A 24,907-nucleotide genomic window follows, 5' to 3' on the forward strand; every position below is an offset into this window, starting at 1 on the left:
GAAGTTAAAACTGATGGGACTTAGATGGTGAACACCATTTTTGTGGCTGATTCTGATCAATGACCATATTCATAATCTGAGTTTTAAAAATTTAAACAGGTAAAACCTACAGAAATGTTTGCCTAACTTTTTCTCCTAAAATAAATGCTCGTACCTGAAGATGAGGAGGAAAGGCTAGTTCTATGCCTGTAACCACGGTTGAAGACTGAAAGCTAACAGGATTGATAGATGCTTTTGGAGGCATGTTAGGAACCAAAATTAAACTTCGAAATTCATTATGTCTTCTCTGTAAATCCTTTAGTCTTTTTTGAAGTCTTGTATATTCTTCAAAGGGAACATTTTGTCTTGAAAGAAAAAAAAATCATGTTATTGTTCTTTAATACAGTCTGCCCTATGGAAGAACAGTATGATTCACAGAATATAATTTTAAATTGGAATCAAATGTATCTTAATTAGAAAATTTATCTATAGATAATGTATAGATAAATTCTGCTTATCTAGAAAAATAAATAGGAACATGACACATCTTAATTGTATGTGGACATTATTTCCACTGAAGATTAACTCATTTTAAATTCTCTGTGAATTAATCAAAGATTAAAAATCTTTTGATTCTATTACTTTCATTCCCCACCTCCACCTTCACCTATGAATCCTGATATTAAGGAGAGGACCCTTTAAATCAAAAGGAAGGAATCAAATATAGAGAAAATACTAAGTTGAACCTTAAGAAATTGTCCTCTTTTTAGGTGAAATATTTCATATAGTTCAACCTAGAAAAAACATGAAGCTAATCACAAAAGTGAAGCTACCCGATACTAGGAAAAAATGAGATGGAGAAAGAGCCAACTTGTCAGACTTTCATAGATCATTATCTTATTGGACATAACACAACTTTCCTATCAGTCACACTGGTCATCCAATATAGTTTCAAAACCACTCACGATTCTAGATGATCTGTGCCACAGCTGCCTAATCTTGAATTGATAATATTTCAATATTAATGGTTATGAAAGAGATAGTAGGTTGAATTTTGTATTAGAATTAATTTGGTGGTCTTCTACTTTGGAACAGAGTATTGTAAAGATGTCATTAATTCCACAGTCTACAAGATGCCTGAGTGTTCTAAAAAATAACTGTTCACATTTTGGTAATAATTACACCCAAAAACACCACAGCACATCAAAAAACATCACTGCTTGATATTATAGGCAATTTCCATAACAAAAATGTCCAATATTTAAATAGCAAAGTGCTAAAGGCTACCACTAATTAGCTCAATTTGAAAAGAATTTTTATTAACTTGAATCAAATAGTTCATACAATGCCACTACCAGTTTTCTCAATTCCTTCAAAAATATGTAACTTTTAAAATATCTACTTAATATGATAAATCTCTGCTCAAAAATTCTAATGATGCTGATTATTAGCTGTGCTTGGATGTGACTGCAAAACCAGAAGCTGTAGCCCAAGGTTTACCATACCAGACAAGGAAAACCTTTATACACCCCCCCTACCCCCCACACACATTACCTATTTAACACCTGATTTTCTGTTTCCAATTCTTCTCTCTTTGCCTCCAGAACTTCTACTTTCTCCTGCAGTCTCCTCAATTTGTTTTCGTGAAGCGATTTTCTCTAGAAAAAAAAGAAACAATTATTATGAACAAGTATGTTAATATGTGTCATATTTGAACAAAACTATACAGTGTAGGGGAGTGGATGTAGCTCAGTGGCTGAGTGCCTGCTTCCCAGGTATGAGGTCCTGGGTTCAATTTCTGGTACCTCCTTAAAAAAAAATAATAAAAGCTTTTATCTAGAGATGAGTATTTTCGGTGAATACTAACAGCAAAGATTAGTAGATATGACTCTTATTTAAAATTAAACCCCAGATATACCTCATTTCCTCAACATGACCAAGATAATTATTATGAAGTCCAAACCAGAAAACTGGTTTTCTAACTAAGACTAATCGTCTTAGTTTGCCACAGGGTTGCCAGTGCAAAGTACCAGAAATGGGTTAGCTTTTATAATGAGAATTTTATTTGGGGTAAAAGCTTACAGTTCCAATGCCATGAAATGCCAAATCAAGGCATCAGAAGAGATGCTCTCTCATCAGTAAGCTACTGGTGATCCTGGGGTCCATCCACATGGTAAAGCAAGATGTCTGCCAAGCTCTGCTGGGGTCCTGGCCTGCGCCTCCAGGACCTACCATCTCCCAGAGCTCAGCTATGGGCTAGTATAGGGCTTCTCTCTTTTTGGACCTCCTCTCTGGTCTCGGCAGCTCTGCTTTCTCTTTGAGTTTAGCTGTGGGCTATTAGTCTGGTCTCTTCCGCCTTGAGCTTCTCCATAGGCCCAGCTTCTTGGGGAATTCGTGCTTAATTAAGCTTTGACTGCTAAAAATCCTTGAGTCCTCTCTCACATGGCAGGATCAAAAATGGCATAGCTCTCTTTTCCTGTGTCTCCAATTATATAAGAATCAGCAAGAGGATGTAGAATCAACCTGCCTCACTGATAAAGTCCATTCAAAAGGGTCTCACACTCACAGGAATGGATTAGTTCAAAAACATAATCTTTTTCTTTTTGAGATTCATAAGAGAACTTCAAACTATCACAGTAACTAAAGTGCTACAACTATAAAACCTAAAAAGGGGAGGAGCCAAATTTCACTAATGTCTCTTACTGTCACCTAAGGAAACAAACTCTGTTTCCCCAGAAAATATCATGAGTTTAAAAGAACTAAAATAAAATTCAAAATTAAAGGTATGGAGAACCAGCAAGATGGCAGTGGAATAAGGAGCTCCTAGAATCAGCTCCATCTCCAGGGCAGTTAGCAAATGCCAGAGCTCTCTGGAGCTAGCTGGAACACCTGTCTGGGGGCTCCAGGACGCCAGAAGAGCATCCTGCAATGTCCTTGGGGGAGTGGAAGGAGGAGACTGCCCGTCTGCAGAGAAGACTTGTAAGTAGAGCGCTCCACGCCATGGGGGACGGTGCCTATCCTCCACTGGAGGCACAAGCCGCCTTGGGAGCTGTTCCACGGCTGGAATTGAAAGCTCCACTTCCCCAAAACAGGGGAGGAAGAGATGGTTGGGTACCAATTTCAGCTATTGATAAGGAAATTCAGTGGGGTACAGTATGATCCTGAGAACAGCTAAGGTAGGAGCCTGTCCAAGTTAGAAAGAGGCTGGGAGCCACCATCTTAACTCCGCGCCTGGCACGAGGGTAAGCGGGGCAGACTGAGAATCCCTGTGCTGCTGGGGACTGGCTTCTTCCCATCCAGATCATGTGGCAGCTCTAGCCTAGGCCCCAGTGCCACCTCCAGCAGGGAGGAAGCTGTGGGTATACCTGCACCAGCCTCTCCGGGAAATTACTGGCCAAGCCGCGGAGGCTGGTGATTATCTTACTCTGGTGGCACAAGCCGCCCCAGGAGCTGTTCTGTGATGGGAATTGGAGGCTCCATTTCCCAGAAACAGGGGAGGAGGAGACAGTTGGCTTTCAATTTCAGCTACTGATTGGGAGACTTGGCTGGCTAAGAGATAACCCTGGGGTGAGAACAGCTGGGGTGAGAACCAGCCCAAGTCAGAAAGAGACCAGTAGCCAACATTCTGACTCCGCCTCCAGCCTTAGGGGAAGCTGGGCTGACAGTTTCACACAGATCAGCCTGCAGCCTGCCTAGGCTTCAGCCCCATCTCTGGTGGGGAGGAGGCTGAGGAGCCCTGCACCAGCCTATACAGGTAACTGCAGGGAACTTCGGCTGGCATAGACTGAAAATCAGAAGTCTGTATAGACTGCTGCCCACACCTGCAGCTCCATCCCTGCCCCAGGTATGAGAGAAAGGGATGTGAAGATTCATCAATCTCCCTGAGCAACTACATTCTAGGTCTGCACATGGATTATTCCACATAGCTGTGACTCTGTCCCTACCCCTGGCAAAAGAGGAAGTTGGAAGAAGCTTCATTGGTCCCTGGTGCAATGAGGGCAGCTTGAGCCTCCACAGCTTACAGAACCAACTACATGCTGGCTTGGCTCCTACTGCATAACCAGCAAGGGAGAAACGATAGGAAGCCCTAAACTAGAGAGAAAAACTGCACCCAGAAAAAATACTCTGCTAAGCCAGATGCAAGGTCACAAACAAAAAATTATAATCCACACCAAGAAGCAGGAAGCTGTGGCCCAGTTAAAGGAAAAAGATAAGCCTCCAGATGGCATAAAGAAGTTGAGATAACTAATTATAGATGTTCAAACAAATCTCCTTAATAAATTCAATGAGATGGCTAAAGATATTAAGGATATTAAGAAGACACTGGATGAGCACAAAGAACAATTTGAAAGCATACATAGAAAAATAGCAGATCTTATGGGAATGAAAGGTGCAATCAATGAAATTAAAAAAACAATGGAATCATATAATAGCAGATTTGAGGATGCAGAAGAAAGGATTGGTGAGTTTGAAGAAATGGCCTCTGAAAAAGGTTCACTCTGAAAGTGAACATACAAAAGAAGAGATGAAGAATGGAAAAAATTAAACAAGGTCTCAGAGAACTAAATGACAGCAAAAGACGTGCAAACATATGTGTCATGGGACAGAAGAGAAGGGAAAAGGGGCAGAAGGAATATCTGAAGAAATAATGGTAGAAAATTTCCCAACCCTATTGAATGACATAGATATCCCTGTCCAAGAAGCACAACGTACTCCCATCTGAAAAAATCCAAATAGACCAACTCCAAGACACATACTCATCAGAATGTCAGAGGCCAAAGATAAAGAGAGAATTCTGTGAGCAGCAAGAGAAAGCAATACATAACATATCAGGGATATCCAATAAGATTAAGTGCTGATTTCTCACCAGAAAACATGGAGGCAAGAAGACAGTGGTCTGATATATTTAAAATACTACAAGAGAAAAACTTCCAGCCAAGAATCTTATATCCAGCAAGACTGTCTTTCAAAAATGAGGGTGAAATTAGAATATTCACAGATAAGCAGAAACTGAGAGAATTTCTAAGCAAGAGATCAGGTTTTCAGGAAATACTAAAGGGTGTGCTAGAGCCTGAAAAGAAAAGACAGGAGAGAGGGCCCTGGAAGAGAGTCTAGAAATGAAGATTATATCAATAAAAGTAACAAAGTATCAAAAGAGTGGTGAAAATAAAATATGACAGATAAAACTCAAATAGTTAGGAATAAACTTAACCAAATGATGTAAAGCAATTGTATTCAGAAAACTGCAACTTAATGTTAAAACAAATTTAAAAAGCCCTAAATAACTGGAAGAACATTCCATGCTCATGGATTGGAAGACTAAATATCATTAAGATGTTTAGTTCTACTTAAATTGATACACAGATATAATGCAATCCCAATAAAAATTCCACCAGTATTAAAGAAAACATTGAAAACACGATCATTAAATTTATTTGGAAGGGTAAGGAATCCTGAATAGCCAGAAACATCATAAAAAGGAAAAGTGAACCCTCATCTCCAGTCTTTAAATCATAATACCTACCTATAGTAGTAAAAACAACATGGTACTGGCCTAAAGACAGACACAATAGATCAATGGAACCAAATTTATGGTCCAGAAACAGACCCTCACAGGTATGGTCAAGTGATTTTTGACTAGCCTGTCAAACTCACATAGCTCGGGCAGAACAATGCAGTCAACAAATGATGCTGAAAGAAATGGACATCCATAGCTGAAAGAAGGAAAGAGGACCCCTATCTCATACCTTATCCAAAAACTAACTCAAAATGGATAAAAAAAAACCTAAAAATAAAAGCAAAACCATAAAACTTCTAGAAGAAATTATTGGAAAATATCTTCAAGACCTGGTGGTAGGTGGTAGATTCTTAAAGGAGATAAGAGAAGGACTGAGTGGACTACTGATGTTTAATATATGTAGGAGTTTTAATTAGCTTTACTGTAAAATTGTGGAAATGTATAGAGTGGATGGTAATACACAGTGAGTAACAGCTAGTTTATAAATGGGGACGTGACTGAAAATGGTAGTCTAGTTATGTAAATGCCAATTGACAGAATGCTTGAGAATAATCTAGGAACTGGATAGCACAGTAAACCAAGAGGTGGGTGAGAATTGTGGTTGATTGTAGATGCAAGAGTGTCCTTTGTTAGCTAGAACAAATGTATGTCACTACTGCAGGCTGTTGGGAATGTGGAGAAGCATGGGAAAAATATAGCTGGAGTGACCTATGGATTGTGGTTAGTAGTAATAATATTCTTGCATCTAGGCAAAAGATATACTGTGTTGATACTGAGGCAGTATGGAAAATGTGAGCCAAATGTACACAATGGACATGGCAACTATGGACATGGCAATAATGAGATGCTATTATTTTATCTGTAGCAAACGACACACCACATTGTGGTGTGTTGATGGAGGGGTGTTGTTTGGGAATTCTGCACATGTGCATGATTGTTTTATAAGTTTACAACTTCTGTCTTATAAATATATATTTAAAAATAATAATAGAGTGGGCTGGGGGAAAAACACACCATAAGATAAGAACTATGATTAGTAGTAAGATTTTGTCAGTGGTCTTTCATAGTTTGTAATAAATGTCTCATGACAATGCAAGGTATTGGTGGAGGCTTGATGTATGGGAACCCTGTATGGTGTTATGCATGCTTGCTTTGTACATTCACAACTTTTACTATACACTTAATTGTTCATGTATGTTCATTTATAATTGATATAAAGATAATACTCAGATGGTTAAGGGAAAAATATTTTGTTTAGTAGTAATATTTTGACAATGCTCTTTCATCATTAGTTAAAAAGGTTTAAAAACAATGCAAGTTATTGGTGGTAGGGTGAAATGTTATACATGTTTGTTTGATGTTATATATGTTTGTTTTGTAAGTTCACAACTATTATACATTTATTGTTTATGTACATTTATGTATGAGTGATATATTTAAATAAATTTTTTAAAAATTAAAGGTATGGTTACAATTGAAAATTGCTACCAAAGCAGTAAGTTAAAGAATCAGAAAGTAGAATATGGGTGCATCTCAGTCTAAAAGGATACTTTTCTAAATATTAAAAGGGAATATTTACAGTGTACAAAGGAAAAAGTTTCTAAAAGTAAACACTGTATGGTTTCATTAATAGTGAAAAATCTATGTATAATGCAAAAAGAGTATAGAGAAAAAGTAGTATTTTTTCTAGTTTTATAAATATGTTCTTTTGTTGTTGTTGTTGTTTTGTTTGCTGTTTTTTTTTTTTCAAGAAAAACACCTATTTTGTTAGAACTCACTCAGTACCTATAAAACCTTTTAGGAATTTGTTTCCTAACTTTTTAATTAAAGTATAATAGACTGATAGAAAAATGCACAGAATGTAAATTTAATGAAAAAACCACAAAACAGATGCTGGTATTATTACCTCATAGGTCAAGAACACTACCAAGCTGGAAGTGTCCCTTCCCTTTTGCACTTCCAACCACTGGCCCCTTCATTCTCTAAAAAGGTAACCAACTAACTCATTTCTAAAACAGCAGTTTAATTTTGCCTAGTTTTGAACTTCCTATAAATGGAGTCATACAAATGGCTTTTTTCTTTCTTTAACATTATGTTTGAGAGATATATTCATGCTATTGTTTTTTGGTACAGTTCATTTATTGCCATGTATGGCGTTCCATTATTTACCCAGCCCTCCATTAAGGGTCATCTGGGTTACAAAATGCTATGGGCATTTCTTCTCATGCTTCCCACTGTTCCATATCCTCCATCATCCCAGAAGGTTCTCTTGTGCTTCCTCCGATCTACTATGGCAATGGAACTACCCTCTTAGACCTTTATCACCACAATTACATATTTATGGGTACCTTAGGAGTCTATCCATCCATCCATCTATCTAAAAGAAAAGAATTCATACAGTACAGACTCTTTTGCATCTGGATTTTATCTATATGACTAAGCCATGTTGTTGCACGTCATAGTTCTTTTTCATTACTATGTTTTCATCCATTGTTTGAATATACCACAACTAATCTATTCTCCTGTTGATGAAAATTTGAATTGTTACCAGTTTGGGGCTATTATGGATAAAATTTCTATGAATATTCATGAGTAGCTCTTTTGGTATATGTAAGTACTCATTTTCGAGTGGGTCTTGGGGTGTACATATATTTTAGCTTTAGTAGATAATGCCAGGTTACTAAAGTGATTTGGACCAATTACATGCTCATCAGCAGTATATGAGAGTTCTAGTTCCTCTACTTCCTTGCCAATACTTGGTATGGTCATTCTTTGAAATTTTAGCTATTCTGGTGGGGATATAGTAGTATCTCATTGTAGTTTTATTTCACATATTCCTGATACTAATGACCATAAGCACCTTTTCATATACTTACTGGTCATCTGGATATCATTTTTTTATGTGTGAAGGCTTCTTTTAGCCTTTTGCCCATTAATTTCTTTTAGTCATCTGTTTCCTAATTTATAGGGGTTCTTCATAAATTTTGGATATGAATCCTTTGTCATATAAATGTATTTTAGGATAGTTTAAGTTGCCAAAGGGCTGCTGATACAAAATACCAGAAACGGGTTGGCTTTAGGTTGGTGCAAAAGGAATTGCAGTTTCAGACTGTGAATTTTAAATCATTGTAACTAGGCTCAAACACATCTTTATTAATCAAAATAGGAACCATTACAATCAACACATTTTTGCCAATGAGAAATAAGTTTGTTTTTTCCTGTACCATAAAAATCCATGCTTCAGGATTCGATGAACTCTTGGAAAGCATTTTCTGCATCCTGCTGGTTGTGGAAGCATTTTCCCTGCAAAAAGTTGTCAAGATGCTTGAAGAAGTGGTAGTCAGCTGGCGAGAGATCAGGTGAATATGGCGGATGAGGCAAAATCTTATAGCCCAATTCATTCAACTTTTAAAGCGTTGGTTGTACGATGTGTGGTTGGTTGTTGTCCTGGAGAAGAATTGGGCCTTTCTGTTGACCAATGCCAGTTGCAAGTGTTGCAGTTTTCAGTGCATTTCATTGATTTGCTGAGCATACTTCTCAGATGTAATGGTTTCACCAGGATTCAGAAAACAGTAGTGGATCAGACCAGCAGCAGACCACTGAACAGTGACTGTGTCCTTTTTTTGGTGCAAGTTTGGCTTTGGGAAGTGCTTTGGAACATCTTCTCGGTCCAACCACTAAGTTGGTCATTGCCGAATGTCGTATAAAATCCACTTTTCGTCACATGTCACAATCTGATTGAGGAATGGTTCATCACCATTGCATAGAAAAAGATGACATTTCAAAATGATGATTTTTAAAATTTTAGTCAGCTCGTGAGGCACTCACTTATCGAGCTTTCTCACCTTTCCAATTTGCTTCAAATGTCAAATGACCATAGAATGGTCAACATTGAGTCTTCAGCAACTTCTTGTGTAGTTTAAGAGGATCAGCTTCAATGATTGCTCTCAATTGGTTGTTGTCAATTTCTGATGGCTGGCCACTACACTCCTCATCTTCAAGGCTCTTGTGTCTTTTGCAAAACCTCTTGAACCACCACTGCACTGTACATTCATTAGCAGTTCCTCGGCGAAATGTATTGTTGATGTTGTGAGTTGTCCCTGCCGCCTTACGACCCATTTTGAACTCAAGTAAGAAAATTGCTTGAATTTGCTTTTTGTCTACTATAATTTCTATAGTCTAAAATGAATATAAAATAAACAGCAAGTAATTAGCCCTTAGCAAAAAATCATAAAGCAAGAAATGCATATTAAAATGATGTATAACATAACATTTAAGAATGTATGCCAATATCCAACAGCAAATTTCAACAATGCAAAACCACAATTACTTTTGCACCAACCTAATATAAAGAGGATTTAGTTGGCATAAAGCTTACAGTTCCAAGGCAGTGAAAAGTCCAAATCAAGGCACAAAAGAGGTGCTTTCTCACCAAAGTCAGTTACTGTTGATCCTGTTGTCCAGGCACATGGCAAAGCAAGATGGCTGCCGACCTGTGCCAACGTCTCAGCCTTCCTATCCGGGCTCAACCTTGGAGCAGCCAGGTATAGGGCTTGTCTCTTTCCAGGTTTCCTCATCAGTTTTGGCTGCTCTGCTTTCTTCCCAAGTTCAGTTGTAAGCCGTGAGGCTTATAGCAAGATCCAACTCCTCCTGAGCTGCTCCCTGGGCCCAGTGTCCTGGGGGCTTCATGCTTAAGCCATTCTCTAGTCCTCTCTCACATGGCAGGATAAAAAATGGCAGCTTCCTATTCCTGTGTCTGTGTGTCTCTGCCAGAGTCTCCATTTTTATCAGACCCAGTAAGAGGGTGGAGACTCAGGATGAATCCCACCCCACTGATATATTCCAATCAAAAGCCCCACATCAATCTTATCAAGTAAACTAATCAAAGACCCCTTAACTGAATTTAATGCACTCAAAGGGTATCACATCCACAGGAATGGATTAGTTTAAAAACAATCTTTCTCTTTTGGAATTCATGAAAGAATTTCAAACTGCCACATAGGATTTATACTTTCCCAGTCTGTGGCAATATTTTCCTTCCCTTAAGAGTATCTTTTGATAAATACAAGTTCTTAATTTTAAGAAAATCAATTCACCAATCGTATCTTTTATGGTTAGTGCTTTTTTGTGTCCTATTTAAGAAATCTTTACTTATCCCAGGTCCTTAAGATTTGCTCCGAAATTTTCTTTTAGAAGTTTTATTTTTTACCTGTCATAGTTAAGTCTATGATTAATTTTTATGTGTGCTGTGAGACTGGGTTGAGGAGAACCAACTGATTCAGGACCCTTTATTAGAAGTACCATCCTTCCCCTTTTGAAATGCTGTGTTACCCTTGTGGTAAATTGTGAGCACTGATGTTGGTCTATTTCCGAACTTTACTCTTGTTCCACTTGTCTATAATTTATGCCTATACCACACTGTTTTAGTTATTGTAGCTTATAATAAATCCTGATATCTAGTAATACAAGTCCTTCTACTTTGTTCTTCTTTAGGATTGCCTTGATTATTCTAAATCCTTAGCATTTTCATATAAATTTTAGAATCTACTTTCTAGTATCCAGAAAGAAACCTGAGGAGATTTTTTATTAGAATTACATTCAATCTACAGACCAATTTGTGGAGAACTGACATCTAAATAATATTGACTCTTCCAAATCATGAACATAGCTTAGTTTTATCTTTATCTGGGTTTTCTTTAATTATTTGCAGTTTTCATTACAGAATCTTGCCTATTTTTCATTAGATTTATTCCTAGGTATTTAATCTATTGTAATTTTATTTAAAATTTTTGTTTTCTAATCGTTCGTTGTACTCATAAAGATAACTGATGTTTGTTACAGCAAATTTTTAAAATTTCCATTTAATTTTAATAGTTTAGGGATAAACTTGTTTATATTTTATGGATATGCAATCATGTCAACTGTGAATAACAAAAATTTTTTCTTTTCCCATCTTTACTTTTTTTGTATTTCTTTTACTTTCTTATTATACTAGCTAGGACCTCCAGTAAAATGTTGAGCTAGGTGGTAATAGGGGACATACTTGCCTTGTTTCTAAACATGGGTGGGTGGAAGCATTCAGTATTTTAGCAATAAGTATGATGTTAGCTGCAGGATTTTGGTAGACCATTTATCAGATTGAAAATCCTCTTTATTCCTAGTTAGAGAAGAGGGCTTTTTTGTTTTGTTTGCTTTTTTTTAATTATAAAAGAGTGCTTAAGTTTGTCAAATCATTTTTCTGCATCTAAGATGATAATATTGGTTTTTCTTCTTTGTTGTTAGGCTATTGAATTATACTGATCAATTTTGGATGTTAAACCACTCTGAATTTCTAGATAAACCCTATGAGATCATGGTATATTATTGGTTTTACATACTACTGGATTCAGTTTGCTAATTTTGCATTTAAGATTTTTGCATCTATGCTCATGATAAAAATTTCTTTTTTAAATCAAACTTTGCAAAAAAACCACAATTATTGGCATTTTCAGTTCTAATTGTACATTTTCTCTCTGTTTCACTTATTCCTTTTCATATCCTGATAATAAAGATGATGATTTTATTTCTAACACCTTTGGGTTTAATTTGCTGTTCTTCAGCTAGCTTTTTTAGATGGAAGCTTTTTTTTAGTTGTAAGCCTTCAGAGCTATAAATTATCCTGTAGCATTGCTTTAGATGTATTGTAGATATTTTAATATATCATGTTTTCCTTATATTTAGTTCAAAATATTTCCTAGTTTCCACTGGTATTTTTTCTTTGACTCATGGGTTTATAAAAGTATACAGCTTAATTTCCAAACTTTCAGGGATCTTTCTGGTTAGCTCTCTGGTTCAGATTTCTAGTTTAATTCCACTATTGTGATGAAATACATGCAGTATTATTTCAATTCTTTAAAAATGTATGGAGACCTGCTTTATGGGCCAATATTCGACTGTAGCAAATGTTCCACATATATTTAAAATGGGTTCATATTCTGCAATTGTTGGTAGTAATGTTCTATATAGAATTAGTTTAAGTTGTTTAATTATTTGTTCAAATCTTTTTTACTCTTACTGATTTTTATAGCATGCCTATTCTATTATTTATTGAGGGACTTGTGCTAAAGTCTTCATTCTTACTGTGGATTTGTCTATTTGTCCTTTTAGTCCTGTCACCTGTTGCTTTGTATATTTTTAAGCTATTTATCAATTGTGACAGTTTGAAACTGGGTGGACCCCAGAAAATCATGTCCTTAGAGCTAATCCATTCTTGTCCACATAAACATATTGTAGGGATCTTTTGATTAAATTACTTCAGTTAAGGGCCTTTGAATAGACTATATGACCCAGTGGGTGTCTTATTCCTCTTACTGGAGTCCTTTATAAACAGAAGAATATGGAAAGAGGGGGCCACAGAGACTGAGAAAAACTTCCAGAAGCTGGGAGGAAAAATCCCAGGAGCCAGCGCTGAAATCAACAGAATGCAGAAGCTGAGAGGAGCTACTAAAGCCAAACTCTGAAAGCAACGAGGCCTGGAGGAGAGGGGAGAGATGAGACTACACCATGTACCTGATTGCCCACAGCTGCTCAGGGAGAAAGGATCTCCTGATGATGCCTTCATTTGGACACTCTCATGGCCTCAGAACTGTAAGTTTTTAAGTTAATAAATCCCCATTTATTACAAAATCCAGCCAATTTTTGGTAAATTGCCTTGGCAGCTTTTAGAAAACAAACATCAATGCATGTGAATTTGTAATTATTATCTTTCCCTACAGAAATGACTGATCATTATGAAATGTCTCTCTTTAACACTATTAAAATTTGCCTTATACTAATATAGCTATACCAGCTGTCTTTCAGTTTGTGTTTCCATCTTTTTAATTTTAACCTTTTTGTGGCATTATATTTAATGTGTGTCTAGTATATAGCTGGATCTTGATTTTAAAAGTCTGGACGAAAATATTTTTTACTTGAGGCATTTTACATTTAAAATAATTTTTGATATGGCTGGATTTAAGTCTACCATCTTGCTATTAGTTTTCCAATTGCCCCATCTGTTCTGTCTTCCTTTATTTATCCTTCCTTTACTTTTTTCAGATTAAGTAGGAATATGTTATCAGTCATTTTTCTCCTTTATTAGCCTTTTAGTTGCACAGTCCTCTAATAATCTGTTAGTGGTTATTCTGGAGACCATAATATGTATCCTCGTTTACTATAATCTACTTTAGAGTTTTGGCATTTGCCAAACATAAGTAGCTCACAATAGTTTAACTTCATTTATCTGCCTTTTGTCACTTGTGCTACTTTTTCTTAAAGATTTATATATTTCTCTCCCCTTCTCCCGCCTTGTCTGCTCTGTGTCCATCTGCTGTGTGTTCTTCTGTGTCGGCTTGCATCCTTGTCATGCGGCACCTGGAAACTGTGTTGCTTTTTTTGTTGCGTCATCTTGTTGCATCAGCTCTCCATGTGTATGGCACTACTCCTGGGTGGGCTGCACTTTCTTCCCTGTGGGGCAGCTCTCCTTGCAGGAGCACTCCTTGTGTGTAGGGCACCCCTACACAGGGGCCACCCCTGCATGGCATGGCACTCCTTGCATGTGGCAGCACTGCGCATGGGCTAGCGTAGGGAAGCCCCACATGCAAGGAGTGCGCCCCATAAGGAGAGCCACCCAGTGCAAAAGAAAGTGCAGCCTGCCCAAGAATGGCGCCACACACATGGAGAGGTGACACAACAAGATGACGCAACAAAAAGAAACACAGATTCCTGGTGCCGCTGACACAGACGGAAGCCGTCACAGAAGAACATACAGCGAATGGACACAGAGAGCAGACAACTGGGGGCGGGGAAGAAGGGGAGAGAAATAAATAAAAAATAAGTCTTAAAAAAAAAAAGTTAACATGCTTTTTTTGCTCTGCCTCCTTCTAAGACTTTCTATGTCTTTGGTTTCCAGCAATTTGACTCGTATATGCTATTAATAGTATGGTTTCCTTTGTATTTATATTGCTTGGGGTTCACTGAGTTTCCTCAATCCATTCACTAATGTCTTTCTTAGTTTTAGAAAGTTATTGGCTATTAACTCTCAAAAATTGCCTCCATTCCATTCTCTCCTCCCCTTCAGGGACTCCAATTATATGCACATTTTCAAAGTGCCTCACATGTGTCCTGTGTTCTGTCTTTTCCATTCTTTCTTGTTTCAGTTTGGATATTGTTTATTGGCCCTTCTTAGAGTTTACTAATCCCTTATTTGCTATGTTCCGTCTGCTGTTAAACCCATCCAATAGTTTTTTTTTAAGATTTATTTTTTTATTTATTTCTCTCCATTCCCTTGTTATTTTTCACTTGCTGTGTCTGTTCATCTTCCTTGTTTCTTTAGGAGGCACCAAAAACCGAAACCAGGAGCTCTGATATGGAAAGAAGTACCTAGTAGCTTGAGCCACCTCTGCTCCCTGCTTTGTTGAGTCTCTCATTATGTTTTTCCTCCCTGCGTCTCTTGCTGCATCATCTTCTCTAGGTCCCAAATAGAATCCAAGGATATTTACTATAACCCCTCCATCTTGATGACTACTGAACTCCAGTATTTATCCTTTTTTTTTTTTTTAAGATTTATTTATTTCTCCCCCCTCCCTCCACTGTCTGCTCTCTGTGTCCATTCACTGTGTGTTCTTCTGTGTCTGCTTGTATTCTCATTAGATAGCTCCAGGAACCAATCTGGGACGTTCCGGAGTGGGAGAGAGACGATCATTCTTTTGTCCCACCTCAGCTCCCTGGTCTGCTGTGTCTCTTATTGTCTCTCCTCTCTGTCTCTTTTTGTTATGTCATCTTGCTGTGTCAGCTCTCAACATGGGTCAGCACTCCTGCGTGGGTTAGCACTCTTGCACGGGGCAGCACTCCTGAGAGGGCCAGCACTCTGCGTGGGCCAGCATTCCACATGGGCCAGCTCGCCACATGGGCCAGGTTGCCCTGGACCTCCTATGTGGTAGACAGGAGCCCAATTGCACGAGCCACATCTGCTTCCCAAATATTTATCTTTCGTAGCATCATGTGGCTGCTGAATTTTTGCTCAACACTTCACCCTTTCAGTTACTACTATTGTTTATGTTTTTTAAGAATTTTGCCTTACGCATGCAGGTAGGAGTCAGCCAGGTACCTGATGGAAATTTGTAAATTTTTTGGCTTCTTTTCTGTATTATTTCTGCTGTGGGATTCTGCTTTTCAAGGCAGCACTATTTTGGCAGCACCAAACTCTAAGTTTTGTATTCTTATTCCAGTAAGGATGCCACTTTCTACTTGGGCTTTATTCCCTAGAGCCTTTATTTGGAAAATACTTGGGAAATCCCACCAGGAAAAAAGCAGAGGGGAATACTGAGCTCACCTAATGTCCTTCCTTTCTTTTAAAGGAAGCTCACTAAGTACTGCCTGAACTGAATTTTCTATTTTTGACCAACTTTTATAGTTGCTTCTGGCAGAAGGGTTAATCTGATCAAAGAAACTCTGTCATAGACAGAGCTTTTATTCTTTTTTTAAAAAATTTTTTATGATGCATAGCATAGAGACAGGGCACTTTATTTTTAAGAAAAGTTGTAGGTTTATAAAAAAATTATACAGAAAATAGAGTTCTCATATACCTCTCCCCATTAACACCTTGCATTAGTGTGCTACAGAGCTTTTATTCTTGAAGTATACATTACTAGGTACAGATTCTATGTTGTAGTTATTATATATATATATATATCTGAAGGTCTTCCATTGTCTTCTCGTTTAAGAAGTTTCTGTTAAGAAGTCAGCTGTTTGATTCTTGTTCCTGTAAATGTAATCCTGTCTTTTTTTAAAAATTAAGTTGCTTTTAAGATTTTCTCTTTGCTTTTGGTCAGCAATTTTACTACGATGTGACTAAGGTGATTTTTTATTTTTAATCCTGTGCGGGGATTATATTGCTTCTTGAACCCTCCACTTGATGTCTTTTGTCAGTTTTGAAATTTTTCCATCTGATATTTCTTCAAATATTGTTTCAGCTCCATTCTCCTTCCTCTCTTTCTGGGACTCTAATTACATGTAATATAGAGCTTCTCACTGAATTATTAATGTCTTGTCATCTCTTTCAGCATTTTTCATTCTTTCCGTTCTCCATACTTCCTTATGGATATTTTCTTCTGAACTGTTTTCCAGTTCATTGATTCTCTCTTGAACTGTAATCAGCCTGCTGTTAAATTTATCCACGGAGTTCATTATTCAGTTATTATAATATTAATTCTAAATTTGCAATTTTTTAATGGTTTCCAGTTCTCTGTTGCAAATCTCAAGCTTTTTTTCTATTTCTCAACATATGAAACATGGGTTTTTTTGGTTGTAGTTGTTGTTTTTGTTGTTGTTGTTGTTGTTGTTGTTGTTTTGAGGTACCAGGACCAGTGGTTGAACCTGGGACCTCATATGAAGGAAGCCAGTGCTCAACCACTGAGCCACATCGACTCCTCTGAATTGGCTCCATCATCTGTTTGTTTGTTGTTTGCTCTTTGTTTTGCTTGTTGTTCTGTTCATTGTTTGTTTCCTTTAGGAGGACCCAGAACCAAACCCAGGTTCTCCCATGTGGGAGGCAGGCACTCAACTGCTTGAGGCATATCTGCTCCCATGGATTTTTTTATTTTAAAGGTTTATTTATTTATTTACTTACTTTTCATTTATCCCCTCCCACATCCCCTGATGGTTCTTTCACCTTTCTGCTCATTGTTTGCTCGCCTTCCCAAGGAGGCACTGGGAATTAAAGCTGGGCCCTCCCACATGGGAGGTGAGTGCCCAAAAGCCGGAGCCATAGCCATTCCCAATGGGCTGCGGCATCTGCTGACTTATGGCATCTACTCATTTAGGTGTCTGCTCATTGTGGCAAGCGTGGCATCTAGCTCATTGCAGCAGGGTGTGGGCATCTATTTGTTGCAGCAGGTGTGGGTGTCTGCTCATATTTCTTAGGAGACACCAGGACCTGAACCTGGGACTTCCCATGTAGTAGACGTGCGTCCACATGGCTGGGCCACATCCACTTCCCATGGTTATTTTTTAAGTGTTTATCTGATAACTCCTTCTAGGCTCTGTTGATAATGGTTTTTATTTTTGTTAGTTTTTGAAGTTATCATCTTTCCTCACTTGCCTGTTTGTTTTTTATATATAGTTGGACATTGTTTTTAAAAATTTGGGGAAATAATTTGAAGCCTTAAAGTAGATTTACATTTAATTTTGGCAGGCAGCTAGGAATACTAGCAATCTGGGTAAATTTAATCTAATTATAAGGATTGAGATTATCTGAAGTTGTGCTTCATTATCTGCAAGTGTCAGGTTATTTTCAGTTCACTCTAAGTCCAAGGTGTATTTCTTTTTAAGATTTACTTTTTTTCTTGTCAGCAGCACCAGGAATCTGTGTCTCTTTTTGTTGTATCATTTTGCTGCATCAGCTCTGTGTGTGTGTGGTGCCACTCCTGGTGCAGAGCAGCTCTCCTTGTGGGGCCATTACTTGCGCATGGGGCTCTCCTACGTGGGAGACACCCCTGCATGGCATGGCACTTCTTGTGCTCATTGGGACTGCATGTGCACCAGCTTACCACAAGGGTCAGGAGGCCCTGGGTTTGAACCCTGGACCTCCCATATGTTAGGTGGACGCTCTATCAGTTAAGCCAAATCCACTTCCCCAAGGTGTATTTCTTCAAGGTTCCATTACAGAGCACTGTTGGGTCTTCCTTAGCTCCCTCTCTCTGGCAAATTCTGAACTCCAACTTTTGTTCATCAAACCCTGCAAGGTTGTTAAAAGCTTTGCTTAGCTTCTCAGTTTCTCCGTGGTCTCTTTTGGAATCAGCACTTTCCCCTAAAAGAAAAACAACCTCAGATGCCATGCTCACCTCTCTAGATTTCCTATCTCTCCAGGATCTTGGTTCCCTAATTCTTCACTATCTTGCTAGCTCTTTGATGCCTTTATGGAGATACTTTTAAAACATATTTTGTTGAATTCCTCTAGTTGTTCTTGTTGGGAGAGCAGGTTCATATATTACCTAGTCTGTCAATATCAAAAGCAGATGCTCCTTTTCGGTATTTTAGTTCAACTAAGAGAGGACATTTTAAATATGGAAATGCCTATTAAAATCTAGTCATATTTCTCCATGGTATTGGTCATTTAAATTGTAGTAAAATGAAAAATTTACTGCTTTCATTATCAACAAATATTAATTCAACACTTAATAAGGCCCTATGTTAACTATAGGCAATACAAATATAGAGTTATTCCTGCAGAGGATTCCAGTCTGTGAGTATAAAGTAAAATAAGGCTTCATAGAAAGGGATTAATTCCTAGACATGAATTAAGTTTTGTCATTCTGTAACTATACAGGGATGTGGATTCACCTGAATTCAGTAGCAGATTTATAGGTTAGAAAGCATTGTTTTGAGCAGATTAGTATGGCATCAGTATGTAGCAGAGACTGCAGGTGGCAAATGAACTTCTTGAAGATAGGGTTCATATCACTGTTGTCCTCATCCTTATCATTATAAAAGCAAACAGGGAAGTGGACTTGGCCCAGTGGTTAGGGCGTCCATCTACCACATGGGAGGTCCGCGGTTCAAACCCCGGGCCTCCTTGACCCGTGTGGAGCTGGCCCATGTGCAGTGCTGATGCGAACAAGGAGATCTGTGCCACGCAGGGGTGTCCCGGTGTAGGGGAGCCCCACTCACAAAGAGTGCACCCCATAAGGAGAGCCGCCCAGCGCAAAATAAAGTGCAGCCTGCCCAGGAATGGCACCGCACACATGGAGAGCTGACGCAGCAAGATGACGCAACGAAAAGAGACACAGATTCCTGTGCCGCTGACAACAACAGAAGCAGGCAAAAAAGAACATGCAGCAAATGGACACAGAGAACGGACAACTCGGGGGGAGGGGTGAGAAATAAATAAATAAATAAATCTTAAAAAAAAAAAATAAATAAAAGTGAACAATTATTTACTATGCACCTACAATTTTCCAAGAATTGAGCTAGAATACAATAAAATCTCAATATATATTGGCTGGTTGACTGTAAGACCCAATGAATGCCAAACTTCATGATCCCATGACTATAATTATTTCTTGGCAGACATTCTAATTACCCTTGACACAACATTCCCTCTTCTTCAAAATTGCCTGGAACAAACCTTTGGCCTTGGCTAAATACAACTATCTACCACTGGATATGTGTAACTGAACATAGCTGGCAAACACACAGAGAACTATGCTGACTGGTCCTCTCTTTAAATGAATGATTACTAATTTCAAATGGGGGAAGCGGACATGGCTCAACTGATAGAGCATCCGCCTACCATATGGATGGTCCAGGGTTCTATACCCAGGTCCTCCTGACCAGTGTGGTGAGCTGGTCCATGTGCAGTGCTGCTGCATGCATGGGGTGCCCTGCATAGGGGAGCCTCATGCACAAGGAGTGCGCCCCACAAAGAGAGCCGTCTCGCATGAAAAAAGCACAGTCCGCCCTGGAGTAGCGCCGCACACACAGAGAGCTGATGCAGTAAGATGATGCAACAAAAAGATGCAGTTTCCCAGTGCTACCTGGTAATATAAGCGGACGCAGAACACATAACAAATGGACACAGACAGCAGACGACAGGGGGGATGTGGAGATAAATAAATAAAATAAATCTTAAACAAATTTTTTTTTCAAATGGGCCCTATGCTGCCTGCAATCCTACTAACTTTTCCTAATCCAATAACTCTTCCAAACACCTGTAATATTCTTCTACATCTTCTTATCTGCTCAAATCCCTAACTCTGAACTCTATGACCCTGTTTCATCTTTGCACTGAGAAAATAGCAGCCATTAGTAGAGAATTTCTACACATTTCTACCACATTCATCAATTTACCAGATATTTTAATCAAATTTATGCCATTCTTCTAGTTATATTAAGTAAACTATCTGTGTTTTTAGCCCTTTTATCTCTGAATTGAATCTCATGCACCTTTGCCCACTAAAGGGTATCATTCATGCCATTGTCCCTTCTTTCCCCTGAATCATTAAATTTTCCCCTTGCTACTGAATCATCTTAAAATTCCCCAATTCTTAAAAAATTCCTGGGAAGCGGACTTGGCCCAGTGATTAGGGCGTCTGTCTACCGCATGGGAGGTCCGTGGTTCAAACCCCGGGCCTCCTTGACCTGTGTGGAGCTGGCCCGTGTGCAGTGCTGATGAGCGCAAGGAGTGCCATGCCACGCAGGGGTGTCCCCACGTAGGGGAGCCCCACGCACAAGGAGTGCGCCCCGTAAGGAGAGCTGCCCAGCGTGAAAGAAAGTGCAGCCTGCCCAGGAATGGCACTGCACACATGGAGAGCAGACACAACAAGATGACACAACAAAAAGAAACACAGATTCCCATGCCGCTGACAACAACAGAAGTGGACAAAGAACACGCAGCAAATAGACACAGAGAACAGACAACTGGGAGGGGAGGGGGAGGGGGAGGGAAGAGAAATAAATAAATAAATCTTTAAAAAATTCCTGTGATCCAATAAACCTCCCTAGCTACTACCCCATTTCTCTGCTCTCCTTCACATCAACAATCCTTAGACAAACTATAATTATAATTTTCTAATCCAATTCTCCTTGATTCAACTTCAACTACCTTCTACTCCACTGAAACAAGCTTGCTGAGGTCACCAATGACCCCTAATCTATTCTCAGTCTTCATCTTAACTCTCTTACCAAAATATCATTTGACACAGCTAACCTTTCTTGAAGCATTTTTTTTTCCTGCTTGGGATCCATGACTTTCTTGATGATCCTCCTATCAAACTGCTCACTACTTTTCAGTTTCTCCTTTTTCTTCTCATCTCATAAACTTTGGAATTCTTCACAGTTTAATCCTCAGACCTGTTCTATTTGCTTCACTGCCTAGGTAACCTCATCTAATCCCTTAAATATCATCTATCTGCTAATGACTTCCAAATCCTTATTTCCAGTCCAATTTTCTCCTCTGAACTCTAGATTCATATATATAACTGCTACTGAACATATCCACTTAGAAGTCTAATGGGCATCTCACGTTTAACATGTCCAAAAAAGGCATCTTTATTTTACCCTAAACCTGTTACTTCCAAAGTATTCCCTATATAAGTAAATAGCAACTCTATTCTACCAGTTGCTCAAACCCAAAATCATTGTCATCTTTGATTCATCTCTCTTTCAAATCCAATACCCACTGTCAGCTCCACTTTTAAATATATATTATCTACCCACCACTCTACCACTAGCTCTCTATTCCAAGACACCATCATCTCTCACCTGGACTACTGAAACAGCCCTAAGTGGTGTCTCCCTGATTCCTCTTTTACCCTTCTACATAACAGGCATGGTGATTCTTTTAAAATTTAATTCAGATTCTATCATTTTTCAGTTCAAAACTCTGCAGGGCATTCTTACCTCACAGAACAAAATCCAAAGTCTCTACATCATCTGATCTCCTACCTAATTTTTCATTCCAGCCACCTAGACCTCCTTGTATTCCTTTAAGATGCCAAGCAGACTCCACTTTCTTGCTCTTGTACTTGCTATTCCCCCTATCCAAAATACTCTTTGCCTGTGTGTAGCCACATGGCATCTTCCCTCTTTTCCTTCAGCTTTCTGCTCAAATGTTAACTCATCAAGAAGACTTTCCATGATCATCTATATAAAATAGCACCTTTTACCCCCTTAATTTTCTTTTTAGCATTATCTCCACCTTTACTCTATTTTCCAGTCATTACAATGTAAACCCCTGCAATGCATAGTTTTTATTTATTCCAGTGAATAAAACAATACCTGGAATATAGTATATTCTTGATAAATTGGTTAAATAAATACAGAGAAACCTTATAATGAAAAGATCTGAGTTAGGTTAGTGCGGCGGCTTGCTCGGTCGGTAGAGGTGGGGTCTGGCTGCGGACGAGGGGTCGGTCCAGCTCTGGACGAGGGGTCGGTCCCGCTCGGGACGAGGGGTCGGTCCCACTTGGGACGAGGGGTCGGTCCGGCAGCAGACGAGGGATTGGTCTCACAGGGGTTGCGCGGTTCGGCTGATGGGGTCGCCCGGTGAAGCCGGCGATGAAGGGGTCGCCCGGAGAAGCAGGCGACGAACTGGGGACAAGGGAGGCCAGGCCCTTGTCGGGGGCTCTCAGGACTGGAGGGCGCACGGCAGAAGAACTACCGCGGAGACAAGGTAAACACGCAAGTCCACTTTACTGAGGGAGAGGCAACAGTTTTATAGGGGCTAGGGAAGGCTGATTGGTCGAAGCCACGCCCTGTTCTGATTGGTTGCCGGCGAAAGGTCAGTGGGCGGTACTGGACGGGGGAGGGGTGGTGGTTAGGGATTGGCTGTCGCTGTTGCTGGGGGAAGGGGCAGGGTTTAGGGATTGGTGGCTGCTGTTGCTGGGGTGGAGGGCAGACTGGATTTTTCCGCCCACGCCTGGCTGTTGCTGCTGTCGGTGGAGGGGAAAAGGGCAGACTGGAATTTTCCGCCCTGCGCCTGCGCAGGGAGAAAGAAGAAGAAGGGTGCCGCCCCACAGGCATCGGGTGGCGCCATCTGGGAGGAGGGGCGGCCGCGGAAGCATGGCTGCCGAGAAGGGGAGACCCAAGGGCACTCTGCGCCCATGCCGAGCTTCCTTCAGGGGTGGTGGTGAGTCCGACCAGCCACCCTATTATGGGGGCAGCGGCTTGGCCTGCCGCGGCTGCTCCCCCGCCAGGCCAGCAAACCACACTTCAGCCCGAGGGGTGGCCGCAGGTTAGCAATAGGAATGAAAAGAATGGGTGAAGGAAAAAGTTAAAGAAGAATTCATAGGCCTTAGTGTCTGACTAGATTTGGAGGAAAAAGGGCCCTCAGGATGAATGGAAGGTTTCAAGCCTAAATGGCTGTGAGAATGAAGTTCCACTCAAAGAAATGGAAAGTCCAGAGGGGAAACTGTTTCAAAGTAACTATTTTAACTTTGATTTTAGCAGTCTGATACAATCATAGGATAGTCAAATGGATGTCTTAGTGTTACAAACATTATGACACAAAGGAGTAACAGAAAAATCAAAAGAATACTGATGCAAGAATCAAAGTTGGGATTTTTCTTTAACTGCCTTCTAGCCAAATCCAATTTTTTAAAAGACTTTTTTTATTTTAAGATTCATCTTATTTATTTTTCTCCCCACACCCCTGTTGTCTGCTCTCTGTGTCTGTTTGTTGTGTGTTCTTCTGTGTCTGCTTGTATTCTCATTAGGCAGCTCTGGGAACCCATCCTGGGACCTTCCAGAGTGGGAGAGAGGCGATTACTCTCTTGCACCTCTTCAACTCCCTGTTATGCTACATCTTCTTATTTTCTCTCTTCTGTGTCTCTTGTTGCATCATCTCGCTGTGCCAGCTCTCCACATCGACTGACACTCCTGTGTGGGGTGGCTTTCCCGCACTGGGCGGCATTCCCATGCAGGGCAGCACTCCTGCATGAGCAGCATTACCTCATGGGCCGGCACTCTGCATGGGCCAGCTCACCATGTGGGCCAGCTTGTCCTCACTGGAAAGCCCTGGGCATCAAACCCTGGACCTCCTAAATGGTAGACAGGAGTCCAACTGGGAGCCCACATCCATTTCCCCAAATCCAATTTTTTAAAAAGATTTATTTATTTATTTCTCCCCACCACCTCGTTGTTTACACTTGCTGTGTCAGTTTGTTTTGTTTCTTCTTTTTTTTTTTTTTTAAAGATTTATTTATTTATTTAATTCCCCCCCCCCCTTCCCGGTTGTCCGTTCTCTGTGTCTTTTTGCTGCGTCTTGTTTCTTTGTCGGCTTCTGTTGTCGTCAGCCGCACGGGAAGTGTGGGCGGCGCCATTCCTGGGCAGGCTGCACTTTCTGTCACGCTGGGCGGCTCTCTTTGCGGGGCGCACTCCTTGTGCATGGGGCTCCCCTACGTGGGGGACACCCCTACATGGCATGGCACTCCTTGTGTGCATCAGCACTGCCCATGGGCCAGCTCCACACGGGTCAAGGAGGCCCGGGGTTTGAACCGCGGACGTCCCATGTGGTAGACGGACGCCCTAACCACTGGGCCAAGTCCGTTTCCCTGTTTTGTTTCTTTAGGAGGCACTGGGAACTGAATCTGGGACCTCCAATGTCAGAGAGAGGCACCTAAATGCCCTGAGCCACCTTCGTTCCCTACTCTGTTGTATCTCTTGTTATGTTTTTCCTCTTTTGTCTCCTGTTGCCTCATCTTGTTGCATCAGCTCGCTGTCTCACTGGTCTACTTTAAGAGACATAGGGAACCTCTGCTCCCTGATTTGTTGTGTCTCTCATTATTTTTCTTGTTGCATCATCTTTTTGTGTCAGCTTGCCACTCCTGCCTGTCACATCAGCTCAGTCTTTTCTAGAAGGCACCAGGAACCATTATAGCATCTATCTCTGTGACC

General features: G+C 39.9%; 1 protein-coding gene across 3 annotated transcripts in view; it reads right to left on the bottom strand.

Annotated features, from left to right (window-relative positions):
• CEP83 (centrosomal protein 83) overlaps nt 1-24,907 on the bottom strand; it is a 196,780-nt gene that overhangs the window by 985 nt on the left and 170,888 nt on the right. For 2 of the 3 annotated variants that reach the window (XM_071219002.1, XM_004446726.5), the window contains 2 exons: nt 1,534-1,637; nt 155-344 (listed from right to left, as the gene is read on the bottom strand). In XM_071219002.1, coding sequence (XP_071075103.1) covers nt 155-344; nt 1,534-1,637 — 294 coding nt within the window. Of the gene's footprint in view, nt 1-154; nt 345-725; nt 774-1,533; nt 1,638-24,907 lie in introns of those variants that run through there. The other variant, XM_071219001.1, reaches the window with a different exon arrangement.

The sequence above is a fragment of the Dasypus novemcinctus genome, chromosome 12 (assembly GCF_030445035.2).
Source record: "Dasypus novemcinctus isolate mDasNov1 chromosome 12, mDasNov1.1.hap2, whole genome shotgun sequence".
NCBI lineage: Eukaryota > Metazoa > Chordata > Mammalia > Cingulata > Dasypodidae > Dasypus > Dasypus novemcinctus.